General features: G+C 37.5%; 1 protein-coding gene across 2 annotated transcripts in view; it reads left to right on the top strand.

Annotated features, from left to right (window-relative positions):
* The window catches only part of Grid2 (glutamate ionotropic receptor delta type subunit 2), a 1,595,433-nt gene that overhangs the window by 1,286,733 nt on the left and 288,267 nt on the right, over positions 1 to 20,433 (top strand). For both annotated transcript variants that reach the window (XM_008844624.2, XM_008844623.2), the window contains exon 12: positions 5,028 to 5,166. In XM_008844624.2, the coding sequence (XP_008842846.1) occupies positions 5,028 to 5,166 (139 nt within the window). The remainder of the gene's footprint in view (positions 1 to 5,027; positions 5,167 to 20,433) is intronic.

Here is a 20,433-nt window from a genome sequence, read left to right as displayed (position 1 = left end):
TGTTAAAGATGTTAGAACCATTACCAAGAAATCTAGCACCTGGGGCAATGAGCTATGTGCCTTGAGGGCAAGACCCACCCATCAGAGACTCCAACTTGTAAAGATACAACTTTACATGAAAGAGAAAATATGGACTGAGACTGCAGCTGAGTTCCCTGCTCCTCAAAAGCAACTGTCTTGAACAGTGTCTCCTCAGGGTCAACACATAATGAGTTTCTGTCATTCATGGGCCAGGCTCTATCTGAATAGAGCAGAAGAACTTGAAAGTATCATCTGCGTGGTACTGGTTTTGGAGATATGAAAGATGCAAGCTTGTGGGCGGTCATGAATTGACGCACAGATTGAGAGAGAAGCTGAGTCCAGGCAGTGTGTAGCAGGGTCAGAATCTTTATAAAGAATTTTTAAGAGGTCATTAAATATTGCACTGTGGCACTGTGAAGGTGAATTAGGGTTGCAATAGAGACTTCAGTATGTTGGAGATGCCAGGACTATGGAATGTCCAACAAGGAAAGCTATAGGCATGGAGCAGAGCCAACTCAAGAGAGGGCTATGTATGCTGCAGAGCTCAACGTCTGGGGCTACCTAAGACCTTTGGAGCCTAGCCAGTTTTAGCATGGGCTCCAGATGTCAGACACGGATCTACAGGATGTGGTATTTTCCTTGTTGAATTTTGGTCTTTCTTTGATTCAATTATTCCTTGCTATGCCCTGATTCTTCCCTTTGGGATTGGGAATGTTTATTCTGTACCATTATATACTGGAAGTATAAAACTTACTTTTGATCTTATTGGAGGCCACAGCTAAAAGATTTTGGAAATTAAAGTACTGTAGTTATTAAAGTCTAGGGAGTCTTTCAAAGTGGAACTGGATGCATTTTATAACATGGTCATGAGCCGATGAGAATAAAAGGTGAAAGGTTATGACTTAAAAGTAATGTGTTTAGGTATCAAGTTGACAAAGGTTGGAGTTGTGATGATTAGTGTTATGAACCTGACATAATCTATGATCACCTGGGAGATGGGCCTCTGGACATGTTTGTAGGGGAGTATCTCAATTAATTAATAAAGACGGGAAGACCCACCCACTGTGGGTTATACCATTCGCTGGCTGAGATTCTGGACTGTGTAAGTGGAGAAAGGGATGTGGACAGTAGTGTACATTCGTGTCCCTCTGTTTCCTGATTATGGGTGCATTGTGACCATTGCTTCAAGTTCCTGCCACCTTGACTTCCCCACTATGATCAACTGTGTCCTTGGACGGTGAGCCAACATAAGCCATTCTCCCTTAAGTTGCTTTTGTCAGAATATCTTATCACAGCAACAGGAAAAGAAATTAAAGCTTCAGGGTTATTATGAACTGGCTAGCTCAACATTTCCAAAACTGAAAAACAAGATTTCCATTACTTTTATTATCTTATTTCTAACTGTAGATGCTAAATATAATAATATTGCCTTTGGGGTGTACAAGAATATTTGAGCTACTAAAGTTATGAATTATAAGCCACAGATGAAAAACTCAGCAAGTATCGTTTCATGTGGGTGAAGACAACTCTTATCAAGGGTAATGACTTTATGGAGACAAACCTCCAATTAGCCTTTAAGTCATAAATTTATTTTTTTGCTTTTATGTGTACATCTTTCAGTCTTTCACTGTCTTCTCATCTCATTTTATTATTCATTTTCAATTAACTGTTTTGCTCAGAAAATCCTCATGTGGATTTAAAAATAAATATTCTTTAGCTTTCATCACTTAAAAGCTGAGTGAAAATGTCTTTTGCTTTGAAGAAGAAATTATCTAAGATTTATTATAACTGCTTTTGAAAAATGTGTTGACTATGTCAGAGGTTAGCTTGGTATGAGAATATTGCATTAGGAGAAGAGCTCAGAACATAACAATATCTGAAATGAAGAGATACTACATACTAAGAACTAGTGGCTGGGGTGAAATTATGCATGGTGTTACAATTAATTGAATCTTATCAATTTATTCAAATTTGATAGACCTGGTAGGAGGTGGTATTATATCCCTGATTTTCACTTTTAATATTCTCCTAATCTCCTTTAGAATTTCTGTTACTTTGGTAGGGCTATCATAACAAAGTCTTCAGATTCACAGGTCTGCAGGATGGAAGCCCATGATTAAGGTGTGAGCAGTCTATTTCTCTGGAGGCTTCTTTACCCAACTTCCCTCTAGTTTCCTTCTGCCTGTGTCTTTGTGTGACATTTCCTCTGTACACACACTCCAAGTCTTTCTTCTCATGAGAACATCACTCATATTCTAATGAGATCCACATTTATGACCTTGTTTTACCTTGATGAAGATTCTATATTTAAATACTGTCACATTGGGGGTTAGAGTTTTAGCACATGAATTTGGAAAGACATACTTCAGCCAGTAACATACCATGTATTCATTCACTAAGTATTTATATACCTAATATAGGACAAGGGCTATTATTCTGCCAATAACTATTATAAAGAAGAGAATAAAGTATATAAAACATATTAAATTATTATTTTTTAAAGGAATTATCAGTATGGAATGATATAAGTCAGTTTAGTAAAACACCAATAAAAGATATTTCTGAAGATGTATCCTTTAGCAGAATCCTTTAAAAAATGGAAAAATACATGTTAATTGAAAACGGAGAATTCCAAGCATAAATAGTTTTAGTGCAAGCCCTTTAAAAAGTGGCATGACTCCAAAGGAATTTCAAGAAAGCCACTGAGACTGGTGTGAGATAAGGTAGATTATTGGACTAAGATTCTTCTACGGAGGGTCTGGGAGGCTTTGACAATGAGTATCGATTATTTTCCCCAGAGTGAGGAGAAGCTACTGGGATGTTAGCCACAGAATACTATGACCTGACTTTTATTGCTTAGAGTCCCATGGTAGTGCTCTGAGGATGGTACTCTAGGAATCTCAATAGGGTTTATAAAAGGTGTTCAGTGATACTGGCAAAAGTTGTTGGTTTGGAATTGGATTTCAGTGTTGGAAGTCATGGAGTAGGCTGGACATAAAATTTAAAGGTGAAAGTAACAGGATTTGTTACATGTCAAGATATTTTCAAGATTTTGGTCTGAGAAATGATGTGAATAGTGAGTGATTCCTTAGTTTCTGGCATGATGTGAACTAGGTGTGTGTGGTGCTATGAAAACATACATTTTAGTTTTAAATGTGATCAGTTTAAGATACACATTAAATTCTGGGTGGACGTCATGTAAGCCTTTGTCCATAGCATTCTACATAGAGAGGAACAGAGTATAAACTTGAATGTTATTCGGGACTATGTTAGATGCACTTCTTTTCCTGGTAGAAATGTAAAGAAATGGCTATTCACCACATGTAGGGCACCAACAGATCAAAAGAAGAATTCCCTCCATGTTCATCTTAGTAAACCAATGAGTTTATTTATTTTGGCCATGGGTGAAAGATTATTTACAAGAAAACTATGGGTGACTCAGAGGCAGCTGTATCACTGAAAAGTGCCACCTCCATGTTTCCCACTAAATTTTCTCCTTCCCACTCTGTTTGAACCGCCATCAGTCTCTTCAGAGTCTCTTGCTCCGGGCACTACTAGACAAACCATTTAACATATTTTTATCTGAATTTTTTATTTGATATCTTGGGTAGGGGGTAAATGGAGTAACTTACAAAGGGGAACACTCAGGGCTTCACAAAAGGCAGACACCTGATGCCCTGTTCCACCCTGTGGTTCAGTGCCCGCAGGCCCAGATTGCTTCTGTGCCCCGCCCACAGTCACTGTTAGTTTTTGCCCAGGCCTTGTGGACACAGAGTCTCACCTCAGGTCATCTAAGATGGCGTCCAAAGCTCCTCCCTCCAGGGCTGACTCTCTGCAATCAGTTCTCTGCAGCAGGCCCTTGGGGACACACCTTGTGAGTGATAACTCCCCAAAGCTGCACCACTGAAGAGTCTCAACATCCCATCGCCTATATTCTCTAGCACCCACCAATATCATGTGTAAGTAGGGGCAAGCAGGAGTAGTGGCTGGAATCCCAGGTGGGGGCCAGGTGACCCCTACTGCTATCCAGGGAATTAACAGCCGTATTACCACAACCATGGGCCTGGCTATCATTAGACTTTTCTCCTGACTTCACTGCCATAACCATTGGCCACAGTATTCTGTAGATCAGCACGGCAATCAGATCTATGTAGGCTGAATGCCATGTCATGACCAGAGGAAACAGTTCTACTTCAGTAAATGTAGATGATATCCAATGTCAGGAGACTTGCTAAGGTTACACAGGATGAGAATGTAGACAGAGCAGAAGCAGTCTGAGGACTATACCCCAGGACTGTACCCAAGGACATGAGACCCTTAGAAGATGAGAAGGATGATTCTTCAACATTACTGTACATGGCATTTTAAGTCAAGGACAGGGAAAAACAAATGTGATGATACTTAAGGCAAAAGATATGGCTGACAACAAGATAGCGGTCTACACTTTCTGAGAATTTATGAAAAAATACCCAAGTATTTCATTAGGAGTTTGAAAAGGCATATTACATATAGGTACAGCAATAATAATATGATCTAACTAATGAGTAATGAAGCTTTTGGAAATGAAGTATGCATCTATGAGTATAGTAGGAGATCATTCATTTAGTTGTTTTTGTTTTTTTTCTTTTTGCCTTTTTGAGAAAGCCCCCAGCTGGCCTTACTATGTAGACTAGTCTGGCCTTGAACTTGGAGATCTGCCTGCCTCTGCCTCCCAAGTGCTGGGATTCAAGGCATGTGCCACCACACCCAGCAAGATCATTTATCTAGACTTAAACAAGAAAAAGGAAGAATTAGCCATCAAATATATTATGTTGAATATTTATCATACTTCTTTATGACAATCCCTCATATAGTCTCATAAAGGAGACTCAGTGTAAAGCAATGAAGGACAGAGGTCTGCCTTAGTGCTAAGGGGAAGTGTTTCTTGCTACTTACTTGGGCACTGAATGTGTATGGCAGGGTTCTCAGTGCTTGCTGATGTCTTGTCTTCTCTCTTCTTTCCACAGGTGGGGAAGTCCCATACACAACGCTGGCAACCCGAATGATGATGGGGGCATGGTGGCTATTTGCTTTGATTGTCATCTCATCTTACACAGCCAACCTTGCAGCCTTCCTCACTATCACCCGCATTGAGAGCTCGATCCAGTAAGTAGACAGATTCCAGTAGCCACCAAGCATGACAAATGATGGGAAGGCCAAGGCCCTCTGTGCATAAGTCTAAAGGATCTGATAGTAAACTGACAGCTTCCTTTTAAGCAAAGGTTTAATTCTAGGATACCTCAGAATATCAATTCTGGAATTTTGATTTCATAAAATAAAATGTGGGTTACAACTTAAATGCCACTTTCCATGTTTTCCTGGAAAGATAATATGTCATTTTAATTACTTTTTTGGTCTTTTTGAGACGGGGACTCCCTGTACCTCCAGCTGGCCTGGAACTTGCTATGTAGACCAGGCTGGCCTTGAACTCTCATAGATCCACCTGCCTCTACCTACCCCTGAGTGTTAGATTAAAGGTAATTTGCCACTACACTCAGTTTATCATCTTAATCTTAACCTCTTTGAAGAATAACTATGTTAGAGAAAAGCTTTGAAAAACAAGGAAAAAAGAATCTTACAAAAAACAAAACAAACAAAAATCCATAGTCTTTGCCATGAGTCTATTCCATTATGTGCTATTACAATAAATGGCAAAATTAACACAGATGAAAGAAGGATCCACATATCACTGAGGGTGGGAGGAGAGAGGAGGCTAGGAGAGAGGAAGGAGAGGATAAGAGTTTACAGACAGAGCCTGGCATCTCAGTGACCCCACTCTGTTTGTCTCTTCATTGTGTGATATGTATGTTCATTATTGCTGCTGTTTCTCCAGCTTTAGTTGGGATGGTGGAAATGGTGGTTAACTGTGATGCACTTACTAATAGAAGTCAATGCTCCAAACCTAAAGAACTTTCCCATGAGCCTTTGCAACCTACAGCCCTTTCTGTTTCCATGGTTTCATGCTATAGGCGCAGCATCACCGAACAATTTCTGTCCTTTAGGACATAGTGCTCTATGCTTGTCTTAAGAGAAACTCATCTCAAATTATCTTGTTTATCCAAAATAAAGTGGTTTAATTTTCTTAAACATTCAGTTTTTCAAAAAAAAAAAACTGGCAATTCAAAAGTAGAATAAATAGAAATGTCAAAGAATTTCTTAGAGCATCAACCATCCTTTAAAAAAAAAACAACATAAAAGTTCTTCTTGGGGCTGGAGAGATAGCTCAGTAGTTAAGAGGACTGACTCTTCTTCCAGAGGACCCAGGTTAAATTCCCAGCATCCACATGACAGCTAACAATCATCTGCAACTCCAGTTCCAGGGGATCCAACGTCCTCTTCTGACCTCCATGGGCACTGCACAACACAGGTGTACTTACATACATGCAGGCAATACACTCATACACATAAAACAAATTTTTTCAAAGTTCTTCTTGTCTTTAAATAAAACATATGTAAGTGAAGTCTATTAGGGGCCATAAAATCGTTATAATTTAATACCAAATCAAGAATTAATTACTTATAAAGAAGTAAGAATTTTTTTCAATCTGCAGTCTTCAGATGAACCCCCCAAAGTCAACTGGTGATGCTAACAGACAGTAAATTACTTTATCCATTTATGAAAATGAGTCTTTTGCATTCTCTCATCAAATCTTGTTCCTCAAAGAATTTTATAATTATTCCTTTGATACAAACTCTTTACACTCTCCCAGTCCATTCCTCTTATCACTGGCTCTATGGGTACTACAAATTATAAGTGATGTAGTGTGAAACTTGGGAAGATTAAGTATTAATGAAAATGATTGTAATAGCCTAGCAAGAAAATCAGTTAAATTAGCAATACCATAAAAATAGTAACTATCATTTACTGATTAGTTATAAGATGCTGGGCTTTATGCTAAATATTTTTCAGGCACTGACTCATTCAATGTTCATAACATCTTCTAATACACACACACTCAAGAATACACTTTACAAATGGCAAACCTGAAGATGAAGATAAAGAACTCACACAATTATGCAGCTAATAAGTATCTGAGTAAAGAGCAGACCTGTGATATGCCCAGCTCCTGAGCCTGAGTTCCCCATACACTGCAGCAGTTCTCATCCCCTACACACAAACCTTTTTATCCCAGACACCCAGGTGTGTGGTAATCTGTCTTCAAAGAACACTATATAGAAGTGTCAGCCTTACAGACAAAACCTTATCCATTACTGAGCCTGGAGCACCAAACTGGTATTCTCCAAACCCTTGATCAGTCTGAAGAAGGAACTGTTACTCAGTTTTGTTGTCATACAACTCAACATGAGTCACTTACATCTATGGTTGCTATATGCCACTCTGAATAAGATATTTTGGCATCTCCAATCAATAGAAAAATAGCATTTGTAGTTCATAGAGATTGAATATATTTAAGACATAAACTGTTACAGTCTAGTATACACATACATCATATAATAACTATCTCCCAAATTAATTGATACATCCATTACTGCATCAAACGCCCCAGGTGTGTTCCTCTTGTAACTGAGTCCATGCCCTTATCCTGGCATCTACTTCTTTCCAGCAATCCACAAGCTCTGTCAACCTCCGTTCCATTCTCATCTTCCAGAGGTTTGGCTTTCTTAGATTCTACTTATTAGTGAAATTGCATAGTAATTGTCTTTCTGTCTTTGGTTCATTTCACTTAGTGTTATGACTTCCAGGTTCATCCACGTGATGGAAGATGGAAAATGGAATAATAACTTTCAAAGTAAAAGGACTGTTCAACCTAGTGCAACACTTTTAAAAATATAGCTGTTATCAATAATGCTTAACGGATATATTTTAAATATACTTAGAGTTAGGAATCTACATAGTTTACTTTTGGCTTTGAAGTAATTTTAAATAAATGAAAGATAAATAAAAACAACTGGTTTCATATTACATACATACCACAGTAATCTCAGCAGTAAACAAATATTATGTCTGACATTTACTGAGAATTTTCTGTGATCCAGATTTTAAATATATTTCATGTTTTATCTCAGTTAGCCTTAAAAATACTGGACATATTATAAGTATTACTATTATTTGCATTTTTCTAAGTGAAGAAACAGAATTTTAGAAGCTAAATGCTCCAGATCACCCACGAAGTTTGGAGTCATGAATCTTATGGATGTTAACTCAATACCGATGTATGGTCTTGCCTGCTGGTTTCTCCTTGTATAGTGGTGGTTCCTATACTTTGCTTGACTTCGTGTTTTTCTGAGGGTGCAGACGTCAAGGTGTGTGTGCACATATGAGCTGTTTAGTTATTACCAACTTTACCAACATCAGTATATATCTTGACTTGTTTATAATAACAGAAGCAACAGAAGCCACTTTCAAAGTTTATTCCCCTAAGTTTCCCTAAAAGTAAAGCTCAGTAGAAAGAAATGTAGTTTCACATGATGCTTCTTCCCTCAAGTGTAGTTCTACAACTCAAAGTCACTGAGCATTCATTTCTTTAAAAATTATTCCATTCTAGTGCCAACAGGCATCATGAAAACTCATTAGTGAGTATGAATCTCTGCTTCCTTTCAATATTATCATCAGACTCATTTGGGAAGGAATCTAAGCCAAGCAAGTTAAAAGAAGTCAGACTGTCTTCCTAAACTTACAGATAGCTTCAAATTTCCTGCCTTACCTGTGTTGGTAAACATAATCACTATAATCCATCCTGGAAACACTTGAAGTTCCATCTGTAGCTAATACCAATGTTTCTTGAAAAAAATGATTTGATTTTTCCAAGAATATAATTTTTCAAAGTCCTGTACAGCACCATACTCTTTAGGCATTGGTATTAATAAGATTTGTACTAAATTAAACTCTGAATGTTAATGCCTCTTTCTGTTCATACCCACGCTGGAAGTGGTAAATGGAACATAGACAATTTTAAAGGTGTTGCCAGAGTAAATATTGGAAAGATCTGGAAATGTAGCTCAGTGGTAGATAAATCACTTGTATAAAATGACCAAGGCCTTGGTTTCAATACCAGTAACATGTATACATGCACATACATGCACACACATGCAAATCAAAAAAAAAAAAATCACTGGGTTCCAACCTCATCATGTTTACTTTTACTTTAATGTAGTTTGCAGAATGCTATTTATTATTGAACATCAGAGTGAATGCAGCTAGGGGAAATTATAGTTGTTCAGCTGTACTCATTAATAACTTTACAGTCAGATTGATCTTTGTGCTTATATTTCATTATTTTTATGCCACGATACTGTAAATAAGCTTGGGTCTACTCAAAGAGATTTCAGCATCCCATCATACTTTTTCATTTCATACATTGATTTTCCATAATATTTGAGGTTTGACTAAACTTCTGTTTTACCGAGTTATTGCTCCATTGATTCAAGTTGAGATAACATTTCTTTCCAAGAACAGACCCAAAATATCCATAAATAGTCTTCACTAGAAAGTATCTTATCATATAAGTAATACCACACCAATAACAGGATTTTTATACCTACATTTGTCTGAATTTGGAAAACATCATTCAGTGATGGTGTAGATGCCATTTTTTGTCATGTGTAGATTTATCCAAACACCACCAGTACCAGGATGTCCCTCACTCAAGCCTTGTCGTCTGCCCTGCCTCTTCTTCCTTCCTCCTGTCCCCAGTGCTTGGAAACCCCAGTTTCCTTGCTGATAGCTTTAGTTTTTCTGACATAACTGCCACCTCCAATGTCATGGCCCATCTTTCAAGGTGCTGTCCTTGGACCATATCACTTGATCATCTAATCCCTTCAAAGAGAAGAAGCTGTATCAGCCAAGCCTTCCCGGAATTTAAGCTTAATGAATTGGTAAACAATTCCCTCCATGGTCTCACTTTATGCTTGACTAACCAGCATTAAAATCAATGTCCTGACAGTGGCTGGCAACAGCCCTATGTCAGGATATTTTTGTTAGACAAGCTTTTTACTCTAACGCATCTCGATTTACACTTGTCATAATCCATAACTCAGATAGCACGTCCTCTATGCAGTCTCCTCCGTATTCATAATTAGAGTCAGTATCTTTCTGTTTTAAACTGCTTACATCTATCTCCATCACACTATGAACTATATCTGGCTTTATTGTTCTACTGCTTTATCTCTTCAATTAAAATGAATGCTCTAGGGAGATGTTTTTAATAGTTTTTTCATCAACTTAGGACATTATGTAGCACCTCATTAAGTGCCTGTACATCATAGACAAAAATAATATTCACTTAGTGAATGAGCAGGAAAGGGATTTGGAACCCTTTGACTTGCATATATACCACATAAAAATGGGAAAGAAAGAGGAAAGGCATTTCTTCATGCTTTTATTTCACATAGAAAGAAGCTTCACACGGTACCCTGCCTTGCTTTTGACAGCATCTCAACCTCTTTCTCTTCAGCCTCTCTGCAGCAGCCTGACTCATCGCTCTCAGTGGGGAGTGCACACTTTATTAGGAACAACCACAATCAGGTGGCTGAAGTGAGCTAGGCCTCATTCATGCTCCTTTTATGTTTCATTTCAGTGCAGAATTGTGTAGTCTTAGCTCCAGAACTCAGGGGCACTTCAGACAGAGGAAGGTATTCCTCTCCTAACACTGCGTCATTCAGTGTTGAAATGGTTTCGTGATCCTGGCACTTGAGTACTATGGTGATGGATGTTTTATGAGCATATAGCTATCTAGATGTTACAGAAAGAATTTCATCTTTTTAAAAAAAGAAGCAAAATCCTAAGAAGTATATGTTGGTCTTTCAAATCCCTCCTTCCCCAAGTGCTTAATTAAATTTTGTTTTATACTTTGTCACCCCCATGAGACCTACTAAGCTCTCACAATTCCTAATATGATAAAGCTTCCTCTCTCCTCTCTCTCTCTCTCTCTCTCTCTCTCTCTCTCTCTCTCTCTCTCTCCCACCCCTAGAAAACTACTAAGTGCTTGAGAATATAAATTCCTATCTTCTACTTCTTGCTAGTTTCACATGGGGAATCTGATGAATAAATAAAGTCTATATCTACTGCAGTTTATGTATATGATAAAAAACTCTTGCTTAGGAGTATAGTGTTGGGTCACTGTGAAGATGGTCATTTGAGTATGAGACATATCTTCGTGAAATTAATATGGAAAGAAAAGTGATAGAAATTTTCAAGGGTACTGGGCCTACAGTTCAGTGGTAGAGCCTGGCATACACCAGATCCTGCACCAGATCCTAGCTTCCATCAGAACCTTGAACAATTCACAGTACTATATTCTGAGAACTGGCCTGGTAGAAATCTAGTCAGATTCATAAACCAGAATGGGCCATACCAAGGCCAGAGGTACCCACGCCCATGTCAGGGACCACATACAGACTCGATGCCCCTGCCTAGTTCCCTTTCCTTCACTGTTATGAGTACTTATTTCATAACTAACTTAGTTCAGTGAATCTGCTTGTCCCTGTCCTGTTCTCTTTCTCCTTTCTATGTTTTAGAAGCATTGCCAAAAGAGACAGATTGACTTGAAGTTCGGATCACCTTACCTCAGCCACTGAAATGCTGGGGTGCTCCTAGGTGCTTTTAGTATTTATTTATACTTCTCTCTTCATTCTTTCATAGCTCAATCTACCTTGTCTATACCCACTACCCTTCTATTTAATTTCCCTCTTCTGCTTTTCCTCTGTTGCTCTAATATTAATTCTGTGTCTTTCCATTTACTTTCCATTCCCACCTTTACTAGCTAATATCTTTTTTTTAAACTTGCTAATACGTTAGTGCACAACATAATATCATTGTTCCTTTACTCCCTGAAAATTATTAGAGCTAAGGAAGCAACATTTTTATTTGACAGTTTATTTTCATAGACAGCATTATCTATCAGTTATGGTTGTTTCTGCATTTAATAGTCTACTCTCAGAGGAACGGTGAACATAGAGCCTGGTTCCCTAAGCACTTGGACTAAGGATTTATCTACAGGGCTATATGACCAGTCCAATGGGGGAAAACATCCCTATCCCACCACAATCTAGTCTTACTTTATCATTACAAATACTTTCACTGATATAAAACAAGTGATTAAAATTTTTTTCCATCCAACAGAACCCATCTATTTGTTATCTGGCTGCCAAGAGACACACTTCACTCCCCCAAACAAGCATCTCCTTAGGGCGAAATGATGAAAAAGATACTCTAAGAAAATGGTAGTAAAATAGAGACCAAATAGGAATAGCAATACAAATGTCTCACAGACTTCAAACCAACATTAGTCAGAAGAAATAATCGAGGTCACTGCACACTGATGAACAACAGAGTCCATCAAGAGGTCATTACAATTCTAAACATTTATGAATTGAATATTGATGTACCAGTTTTCTAAAATGAATTCCACTGATATTAAAATACAGACTGATCTCAATATGATAGTAATAGATCACTTTAATACCAAACTCTCAATAATAGACAAGTCACCCAAACCAAAAATCAAGAAACAAGCATCAGAGTTAAATGATACTGTAGGTCCAATGAACTTAGCAGGTATCTACAGAATATTCACTCAAAACACTACAAAATACATTCTCCTAACAGCCCATACACTTTTCACTAATTTAGACCATATTTTAGTATACAAAGCAAGTCAACAAATATAATAAGATTGAAATAATTTATTGTATTTTATCTGATCACAGTGGAATAAAGTTAGAAATCAAAAGCAAGAGAGATTACAGAATGCCAACAAACTCATAGACTTTGAACAACACACTATTGAATGATGAGTCAGAATTGAAGAATCAGGAAAGAAACTAAAACATTCCTAGCATCAAGTACAAATGAAAACTTAAAAGACAAGAAACTGTGAGATATAATAAAAGTGATTCTAAGACGGTTATACCTATAAATGCTTGCATTAAAAAATTAGAGGTATCTCAAATAAATCTCTTAATGACACAACTCATGTTCATAGAGAAACAAAAACAAACTAAACACCAACTTAGTACAGTAAATGATATAAAGATGGCCGGGCGTGGTGGCGCACGCCTTTAATCCCAGCACTCAAAGGCAGAGGCAGACAGATCTCTGTGAGTTTGAGGCCAGCCTGGTCTCCAGAGCAAATCCAGGCCAGCTAGGGCTACAGGGAGACCCTGTCTCAAAAAGACCAAAAAAAAAAAAAAAAGGATTTGGTAGAAATTAATGAAACAGACATGAAAAGAATATAAATAATTAATGACACAAGGAGTTTGTTCTTTCAAAACATAAGCAAGATTGATAAATTCTTATTCAAATTATCAATAAAAAAGATGAACCCAAACAATACTATTAGTGATGAAAAGGCAAACCTTACACAGAAACCAATGAAATTCAAAAGATTAGTGTACTTACTTAGAAAATGTATATTCCAATAAATTGGAAAAATCTAGAAGAAACTGATAAATTGGTAGACACATTTGACTTACTAAAATTAAACATAGAGGATATAAACAGATATATAATCGTGTAATGGAAATACTAATTAAATTTCTTAACTATTAAAAGCTCAGACCCAGATGAATTCATTGCTTAACCCTACAAGCCTTTGTGTTTTATGGAATAGTCTGAGAACACAAAGGAAAGATAAGCTACAGAACTCATTTTTACTATTTAACAAACTAAAGAAATCATATGATCACCTCAGTAGATGCAGAAAAGGCACTTGATAAAATCTAGCATCCTTTGTGATGAAAGGAATGAAGAAACCAGGAATGAAAGGAGCAAACCTCAAAATAATAAAGGCTATATATGACAAATGCACAGCCAACGTTATATTAAAGAGGACCAACTCAAAGCATTTCCACTAGATTAAGGAATGAAATAAGGATGTCCACTTTCTCCACTTTTATTCAATATAGTCCTTAAAGTCTGAGCCAGAACAGTAAGACAAGAGAAAGAAATAAAAGAGATATAGGTAAAAAAGAAAAAAAAAAGCCAAATCATCCTTATCTGCTGATGATTGAATCCTATATACAGAAGACCCCATGACTCCATCAGAATACCTTGAAACTAATAAGCACTTTCAGCAATATCAGGATGCAAAATCAGCATACAAAATAAGGAGCTTTTCTGGATATCAATAATAAACAAAATAATGATGAGAAATCATAAAACCTAAAACATTCAACACCAGGGAAGAAAGTAAGCAACTTCAATGAAAATTGTAAGACGCTGAAAAATGAAGTTTAAAAGGACATTAGAAGATAGAAAGACCTCTCATGCTCATGGATCTACAGGACTAATATAACAAAAATGACTGTAATGACAAATGTACTTTTCAGATTCCATTAACACCCATCACACTTCCACTGACACTTTTCACAGAAATAAAAACAATTATTCCACAATTCATATGTAAGATAACCAGAAATAAGCACAAATAACTAAAATAGTTAAAGCAAGATCTTCTTACTAAGCAGGAAGATCAATTTTGGAGATATCAAAAAAAAGCATAGTGCCCGGTTTATGCTATAGCGCCATAGCAACAAAACTGTATGACACTGACACAGAAACAGATTCGTAGATTGATAGACTAGAAGATCTAGAATTATACATACACAACTACATGCATGTGATCTTTGACAAAGATTCCAAAGACATACATTTGAGAAGAAATATCTCCTTCAACAAATGGTGCTAGAAAAATTAAATGTTTACATGTAAAGAATGAAGGACTCTTAACAATCACCCCTCCAGAAATAAATTCAAAATGGACATAGGTCTTATTATCAGAGATAAATTTTGAAACTGTTACAGGAAAACAAGGGAGAAAATTTTCAAGACACAGGCACAAGCACAGATGTTCTAAAAGGACCCCAAGTGCTCAGGAAAAAAGAATCCCAAGAATTGACAAATGGAATTGCATAACATTAAAAACTTCTGCATGAGCACGGACATGTTTATTCAAGTGAAGAGTCAGACTACAGAAGTGGAGGAAAATCTTTCTTATCTTTATATCTGACAGTGGATCAATATCTAAAATTATAAAGAACTCAATAACTAAATACCAAAACCAAAGGACTTAATCAATTCATGGGCTAACAAAATGGGCAGTTCGCAAATAAAGTTGTAACAAATGATCAATAAACATGAAAAATATTTAGTCATTAGGAAAATGCAAATTAAAATTGCACTGAGGTTCTATCTCACCCTCCTCAGAGGGCTATCTTAAAGAAAATGAATAACAACAAAGTCTGCATGAGGATGTGCAAGTTGGAGCCACTATTTGTGGTGTGTACAGTAGTCTAGGCACTGTGGCTATTAGTATGGAATTTCCTCGAAATAAGCTAAAAATAGAAGTACTATACTACAAGCTATACCACCTTGGGGTATATAGCTAGAAGATTCTAAGTCAACATACCACAGAGATCCTTGGACATCCTCATTTATTGCATCCCAATTCACAATAACCACGTTATGAAATCAGCCAGACATCCACCAACTAGTGTGTGTGTTTAATATATAAAAACACGGAACTTTATTTGGCCATAAAGAAGAATGAAATTATGACATTTGCTAGAAAGATGATACAAATGATTACAACATGTGAAGTAAGCCAGATTCAGAAGGAAAATAATTGCACTTTCCCTCATTTTTAGAATCTTGGTTTCATATCGATACATAAAACCATATTATATATTTATGTACATATGATATGCAAGCAGAAGGCAGATTGGGATTAGAAAGGAGGCAGGTGGGAGGGAAGAGGGCAGAGAAAAGGAAGAGTAATGTCAGTGAATATGGTCAAAGTACACGATGTATTGCAGAGAAATCCTCCTGAAACGTAGCACTATGTACAATTAGTATATGCCAATTTCAAAAGCAAAATAAAGGAAAATGGGGATGGAATGGGAAGGGAAAGGAAGGAAGGAAAGGAGAGGGAAAGGAAACGAGTGGGCAGTCTGACCAACTGGTTTTGAACACTGCTGAACTGAAGATCACAAAGACCTATGTCAGATTGCCTCCCTGCTACTAGGTAAGCAAGTGCTTAAGCCGCCCTTACACTCCAGTTTTCTACCTTTTATTTTTCATTTCTTGTATATGTGGTTTTGTTAAACTTATTTTTTGAATTTTTATTGAATTCTCATGATTTCATATAGTATATTTGGTGGCATTTAGAAGCACTAGCCTCTTCACACCTACCCCCACTACCCCCTGCCAATTTAATGAACTCTCTTGTATGTATAATATGGCTAACAGAGTCTCATTTTCATTGAATTTTTCGCATGGCATTTCATACAATACATCTTGAACATACTTAGACTCCCTCCCCTGTCTGCACCCCTCATAGCATCCTCACTGGATTTCACGCATTCTGTCATATATGTTAAGGTCTATTGAGTCAAGTCTGTGTCCCCAGTTGTCCCTCAGTGTGAGTTCATCCACTAGACCTTCATCAGCCTGTTTAGTGTCACTCCCTCAAAGAAGATCAACTCCCCTTCACCGAACAGCGATCAGCTGCAAATAGTTCCTCAGCTACGGTTGGGGCCTCCTGCCTGTTTTCCTGGTGTTTGCTGGGTTTTTGTCTGGAAAGAACTGACCCATCTCTTCTCTCTGCATAAGTATCAGATCCACAGCTTCAGTAAGTTCTTTTCCATGTCCTCTCAACTATAAGACCCTGCTCTCTTCAGAGGCCTATCCTAAAAAAACCCACAGAACATCTGCGTCAACTACACACAGATGAGGTGTCTTTTAAAAATGATCTGAGATCCCTGATGAAAACACATGTACTTTGATACCTGACTGAAAGAAACACTGGTTGAAGACTCTTGTCTGTCACAACTCTTCATCTTCTTTTCTGTGCCCCATTTTCCTACCCTGGCTTCTCCCGCCTGCCAGTGACCTTGATGTGCTGACCTCCATCCTACACTAGGTAGATGTTTAACTCCATTAGTTCTCTGATGCTCTTATTCCTCCATAGGTCTTGTCATCTAAATGTATTCAATTTATTTTAATGGCTTTCTCCTCCTCCTCTCCTACACACATATAAAGCCCCTGTATAGCCCCTGTTCTCAAGCTCTGATGCTAAGGATGAAGCTGGGTGAGTGTCAGGGATGGGGAAGGTGAGGAGCAGAGTCAGCAGCTGCTGGCTGAAGCTCTTTTCTGAGAAAAAGACTGTGATTTTCATGGGAAAATACTGCTGGTTCCTGAGATTTACTGTTGAGCTGAGTTTAGGAGCAAGCACAGTTGAGGTCTGGGCATTAAATACTAGTCTTTCAATAAAACTTCTAGTATCAGGATATATGTGTAACACCAACTATAGTTGAAGATGATTTAAAAACCAGAGGGAAGCATATTAGTTAAAAAACTTACTGAAAAATTACACATACAATATCTATACATGGGTTTATGTGTATAGCTGAAGGCTATGTAACAAGAAATAGTGCCAGACAGGAGAAACCTTCCTTCAAGTTGTTTGCCAGGATAATCTAAAAGACTCCTAAAATTATACAGGCTATTGCCACAGCCCTTGATTGCCTCCCATAACTTGAAGGTAATACCCTATTGCTGGAGACAGGACACAGGACTTGAAACAATGGACCTGGAACTGAACTGGAAGCCTTCCAACTGAAGACTAACTCTCATAGTTCTAGAGGGTACTACACAAGCTGTTAAGGGAGAAAACCAATCAGTGGTTCAACCCAGCAATAAAGCCTAATAACCACAACAGCTGGCACAGCAAACTATCTCTATTGGTGCAGTAGTGACACTTTTCTCTAGTAATCAACAGCTATCTAATTGGACTTAAAGCCCTTCCAATGGGAGGGAATTCTTGGGTGACACTGTAATATATAGCCAAATACACATGGCTGGATAAGTCATAGATCCTAGAATAAACCCTATCTCTAGACAAATGAAATTTCTTACTGTATGCTAGATATGGATCCTTATATTTAACACAAGTATCCCATATGCCACTCATCAAAGAAGCTTTTTTTTTTGCAACAGATGGAGACTGTTACAGAGTTCCACAATTAGTCACACACAGAAAATATATGTCGGAGATGCCTAACCCTGTGAGGCTTCTACAGTGGAACCTTGACACCTAAGGCTCATGGAACATAGAGGAATGGGGATAGAAAGATTCCCTCAACTCTCACCAGTGAAGCCCCCTCAACCAACAGAGTGCAATGCATATAGAAGTCCACAACTTGCCAAGTTTTAGAGAATAAGAGCTGTGCGAGTCCCTGAATAGGACTCATATTAAACCTCACCCACTCATGGCTCAGGGACCATTGTGGAAGAGGGAGCGGAAAGACTGTAAGAACCAGGGTTGGTACATGAACATAAGGAAACAGGTTTTCAGGCCTCTGGGAATTTGCTCATATAAACTTGCAACAATAGTGACAGCATGCACAAGGCCCATATTGACTCAGTCAGACAAAAACCCAGCATAGAATGAGGGGTATGGGCAGCAGGCCCCAACCCTAGCCAAGAAACTGTAAGCAACTGATTACTGCAAGGTGAGGAAAAATATCTCTTCTTTAAGGAAGTGATGACTAGATTCCACTGGATGATCTTTCACCAAGGGACATCTAGGTATAAATGCTTAACCAGATAAGACTTAACATATATGACTGAATGCATGAAATTCGGTGGGGGTCTATGAAGGGGGCAGAAACTGGGGAGGAGATCTAAATTTGATTAAGGTCTATTATATGAAATGCCCAAAAACTCAATAAAAGTATTTTTTTAAAAAATAAAAAAAAACAGGTATCAATTAGTTGGAGTCTAATTTCTCTGAATCATTGTTGAAAACACAGATGAATGTTTTGGGGAAATCCACAGGCCTACTACATGTGAAACATATGTGTATCTTTTGAAGCTGGAAAATTTGAAGTTCTCAGTAAAGACTTAATCTCCTGCTCTGTTATGAGGAATCATGATCTTGCTTTTGGTCAGATTCAGTACAACATTTGCAAACACCATGACTTTCTATGCTATGTTACTTTGAGAAAATGCTTTATTCTATCTGTAGATAGGCTATTAAGTTAACAGTGTTATTTCTGGGTTTTCTTTCTCTTCAGTCTCTGCCAACTCCCACCCACCAAGTCATAAAAAAATTTGATAATGTGATTAATGTTTTGACCTCCTCAAAAGACCTAGAGAAAAAATTACAAATTGCTATTGATTCCTCATTTGAATCCATACTTCATTTTGGGGCCCATTGTTTCATGTAGGATTAGTATGTATTATTATACCACAGCTTGTTAGTGGGCCATATGCAAGGTAGTGATCAATGTTCAATGTCAGCCTTGAAGGGTATATTGAATAAAATATTTTTCACAAGTCAGCAATGGGCTTGATTCTAATTAACATTTCAGTGTTGATTTGAAGTATGGAATAGGGAGTGAGCTTATTAAATATGCAGATTACATTGAGTAGGGGTGATTATTGACTTCAACCACACTGCAAGAATTTATAAGGTCCTTGACAAATTAAGCAAGGTGATTATAAGTAAGATGAAGTTTAATAGGGACAAATATGTGATAACTTACTTAGAGACGTGTGTGTGTGTGTGTGTGTGTGTGTGTGTGTGTGTGTGTGTGTAATCATTCAGAATTAGGGGATGAAGACAGTTTCAAAAGGAAGTATTTGATAATTATAAATTTGAAATGTAGCCTTGGTATTTATCAGTGAAATGACCAGAGTTACCTACGAGCACAAAAATTGTTCAAGCTCTTTAAAGAGCACCATGATCTCCTTCAAAGGTCACTATAGTGTGCAAATAGTAATACTGAGAAAACAATTACTTAGCTAATAATTACAAATACATGAGCAATATATTCTAGGAAAAGAGTTTAAGGAATTTAGTCTTTAACTCAGTAAGGAAAAACCTAAAATACGAAAATAATACATACATGTATAATACATATGTATTATACAAAGAAATATGTTGTACATGGTAAGCAACTAAGAGCAAAATCAGAATATTCTCTGAGTAGAGCTTGGGGATAGGCATGAATAAGGACTTCCTGATGTTAAGTTTCCTAAATCTCTAAGGGGACTTAGCGAAAAAAAGCAAATGTTTTGGAGACTGGTTTATCCACCTTAAGGCACCCTTCATCCAGTCGTGGGAAGCCTGAGTGGCTCTTCATCACTCTCTGATGTTGTGATTGCGTGAAGACTCTTTCTTAACACTGGCTTGACATTTGGACATCCTCAGGAAAATTCATGAGAATTAGTGAGGTACTTCACAGATATTCAAGGAGGTAGAAATATAAGAATCCACCATTCTACTATTGAAGCCTGTCGGATTATTTGAAAAGACTATCTTTACATTAATGTTTCAATCAGCAAGCTGCTGATGGTGATACCTTGAAATGCTGGCAATACACACAGGACAATTTCATGGTCATTCTTTT

The sequence above is a fragment of the Nannospalax galili genome, unplaced genomic scaffold (genome assembly GCF_000622305.1).
Source record: "Nannospalax galili isolate Female #2095 unplaced genomic scaffold, S.galili_v1.0 scaffold441, whole genome shotgun sequence".
In the NCBI taxonomy this organism is placed as follows: Eukaryota; Metazoa; Chordata; class Mammalia; order Rodentia; family Spalacidae; genus Nannospalax; species Nannospalax galili.
The sequence above is the reverse complement of the archived record's forward strand: the minus strand, read 5'-3'. Positions and strand labels throughout refer to the sequence as shown.